This window comes from Trachymyrmex cornetzi, unplaced genomic scaffold (assembly GCF_001594075.2).
Source record: "Trachymyrmex cornetzi isolate Tcor2-1 unplaced genomic scaffold, Tcor1.1 scaffold1559, whole genome shotgun sequence".
Taxonomy (NCBI): Eukaryota; Metazoa; Arthropoda; class Insecta; order Hymenoptera; family Formicidae; genus Trachymyrmex; species Trachymyrmex cornetzi.
Window position 1 is genome coordinate 116,740 of NW_017296156.1, and position 2,556 is coordinate 119,295.

Below are 2,556 nucleotides of genomic sequence, written 5' to 3' on the forward strand. Positions count from 1 at the left end.
GGCTTCCCGTTTTAAAAAATGACCTTGACCTTCAAATGACCTTAAAAATGAAGGACAAGGTCATTGTCAAGGTCATAGTTCAATCAGCCCCTTCATATTCAACAATTTTTGTTTTAAACATTTTTTTATTTAATCGCGATGTTTCGAGTTATTTGGCTGTTAAGTTAAAATGGGTCACCCTGTATATACGATATTAAGTACTATTCTATATTTCTTCCCTTGCTTAGAAATAGAGTCGCTTCGCGTAGAAGTTGTGTGCTCCTAAAGCAGGGGGGAGGTGGGATGAGAGTCGCTTTGTGTGGAAGTCGTGCGCCCCTTAAGTAGGGGGGAAGGTAGGGTGAGAATTGCTTCGCGTGGAAGTTGTGTTATGATGAGACGTTACATTTTTAAATAAATTAAATAATATAATATAGAGCTAAGAACCACTCAGGATAATGTGCGAGTAACAATATTATTATAAACAATCTAAATTTGTACTGACGTTTCGACCCCTATCGAGTCCTTTTCAAAGTTAAAAAATAATAAATTTAAAAATGTTACCAGTAATATTATATTTTTAAACTTTTTTGTTAATAACTTTTTAACGAATAACGAACAACGGCTAAAACTTCTTGGAGGTTACTCAGGGTCATGATCTTGACAACGTATGTCAAGATCAAGATCATTGGAGGAAGGGGGAGGTCCCCTGATCTGGAGATTTATCAATAGTTTTTTTTAATAAAATCATAAAATTTTTTAATAAAATACTTACAGCTTAAGACACTGTGATTTGGTGCAGTTGCATGGTTTTCTTGGCCTGATACCATTCGGCTCCACATTACTGTAAACTCCTCTTTGAGAATTCTTTCCATCAATTACACATAAAGTCGCCGTAGAACTTTGCGAACTTCCTAAGAGACCTGGCGTTGTTGGAGACTTCAATTTTACCTCATCTATTGACTGCCCAGAAATAGCGCAATATTTTATATATAAGTTGTTATAAAATCGTAACTTAAGATATACATATTTTCAGAAAAATTATGTGAAAATCAACTGCAGTACTTTATAAAAATAAAAAAATTTCTCGGAATCTCGTAGGCTTAAAGTTTATTTTTTTGAACTTATTTAATATTAGTGCGCAAGAAAGAAAAGCATACAAATGAAATGATCACATAAATGGATATTGAACCTGTTGTTGTTGAATATATTGAGCAGGTAGAACAACAATATTCCCAACATTCGGATTGGTTGACAAGACTGCCTGTCCTGATGCTAATTGGCTTAATGCTGATGCAGGAATTGCCACCGCATTCTTTGACTGACCGCCGACAGCTGCTGCAGCAGCAGCCGCCGCAGGTATGAGTAATTTTTGGCCACTACTTGTTGTCAATGTTGCCTTTGGTGCAACAGTTCTCAAAGACTGATTTCCAGTATTTAGCGGTACAACCTAAATAAAAGAACATCACTTATGATATACATTTTAAATATTATATAGTATCTAAAATATTGTAAAATATTATCTTAATATTAATAGAATTTCTGAAATTAAAAATAAAAAACACGTATAATTTTTCCTCTATATTCCTCTTGATGAAAAATTGTTGTTACTAAATTTTCATATACCTTTACAATCTGTTGTTGATTTCCTATTTTCTGACCAATACCTACAGTCTGAAGTGTTGCGCTGGCCTTTGTTTTGCCCACGGTAACGACGTTGGTAGATCCTGTTGAAGGGGTACTAACTAATCTCACATATTGCACCTGAAAGAAATTGTACAATATAATATATGTCTATATGTACACACGCACACACGCACGCACGCACGCATATACAGGATGAGGAAAAAGACGCCTAAATAACTTCTGAACGGTTCGAAATAGAGGATTGAAGTTTATAGGGATGCAAATGGCATCATAAAATCTATCACTTAATACCAAAAGAGGTCATTTTAACATCCCCGGCGAGCAGTGGGGAAGGAAGGCAGAAAAATCTGTAATTACACGTGGGGTCGTTTGAAAGGGCCTTCCAAGATGAAAACAACGCGTGGTGTCCCAGGTCTCTGCGATTTTTTTTCGCACAGTTATGATCATTTAAACATTGAGATTTCGTAGTAGCGGAAGGCTCATGGCGAAGACGTAAGAAAGACCTTGCGCGGGCACGTGTGGATAAAAATGTATGTGGGAAGGAATGTGGTGTGTGCGCGCGTGTGTGTGCTCTTTCAAACGAGCCCTTACTCGACCCCACGTGCAATTTAAGATTTTTCCGCCTTCCTTCCCCACCGCCCCCCCAGGGGTGTTAAATGGGCATTTTTAATATTAAATGATAGATTTTATGATGTCATTTGCTATTCCTATAAACTTCAATCCTCTATCTCGAACCGTTCAGAAGTTATTTAGGTGTCCCGGTACTTTTTTCTCACCCTGTACACACACACACACACACACACACACGCACACGCACACGCACACGCACACATTTAAGTGGACTATCCTGTATACAGGATGGACCATCTGAAGTGATCCAGTCAAATATCTCGAAAACTAGTAGGGATAGAGAAAAATGTTTCGTATGAAAAG

At 37.3% G+C, this 2,556-nt stretch overlaps 1 protein-coding gene across 3 annotated transcripts in view; it reads right to left on the reverse strand.

The window, feature by feature from the left end:
- The window catches only part of LOC108758276 (Myb-interacting protein 120), a 15,301-nt gene that overhangs the window by 4,892 nt on the left and 7,853 nt on the right, over positions 1-2,556 (reverse strand). For all 3 annotated transcript variants that reach the window (XM_018503150.1, XM_018503149.1, XM_018503147.1), the window contains exons 7-9: positions 1,603-1,740; positions 1,169-1,426; positions 752-939 (exon numbers count right to left, since the gene is read on the reverse strand). In XM_018503150.1, coding sequence (XP_018358652.1) covers positions 752-939; positions 1,169-1,426; positions 1,603-1,740 — 584 coding nt within the window. The remainder of the gene's footprint in view (positions 1-751; positions 940-1,168; positions 1,427-1,602; positions 1,741-2,556) is intronic.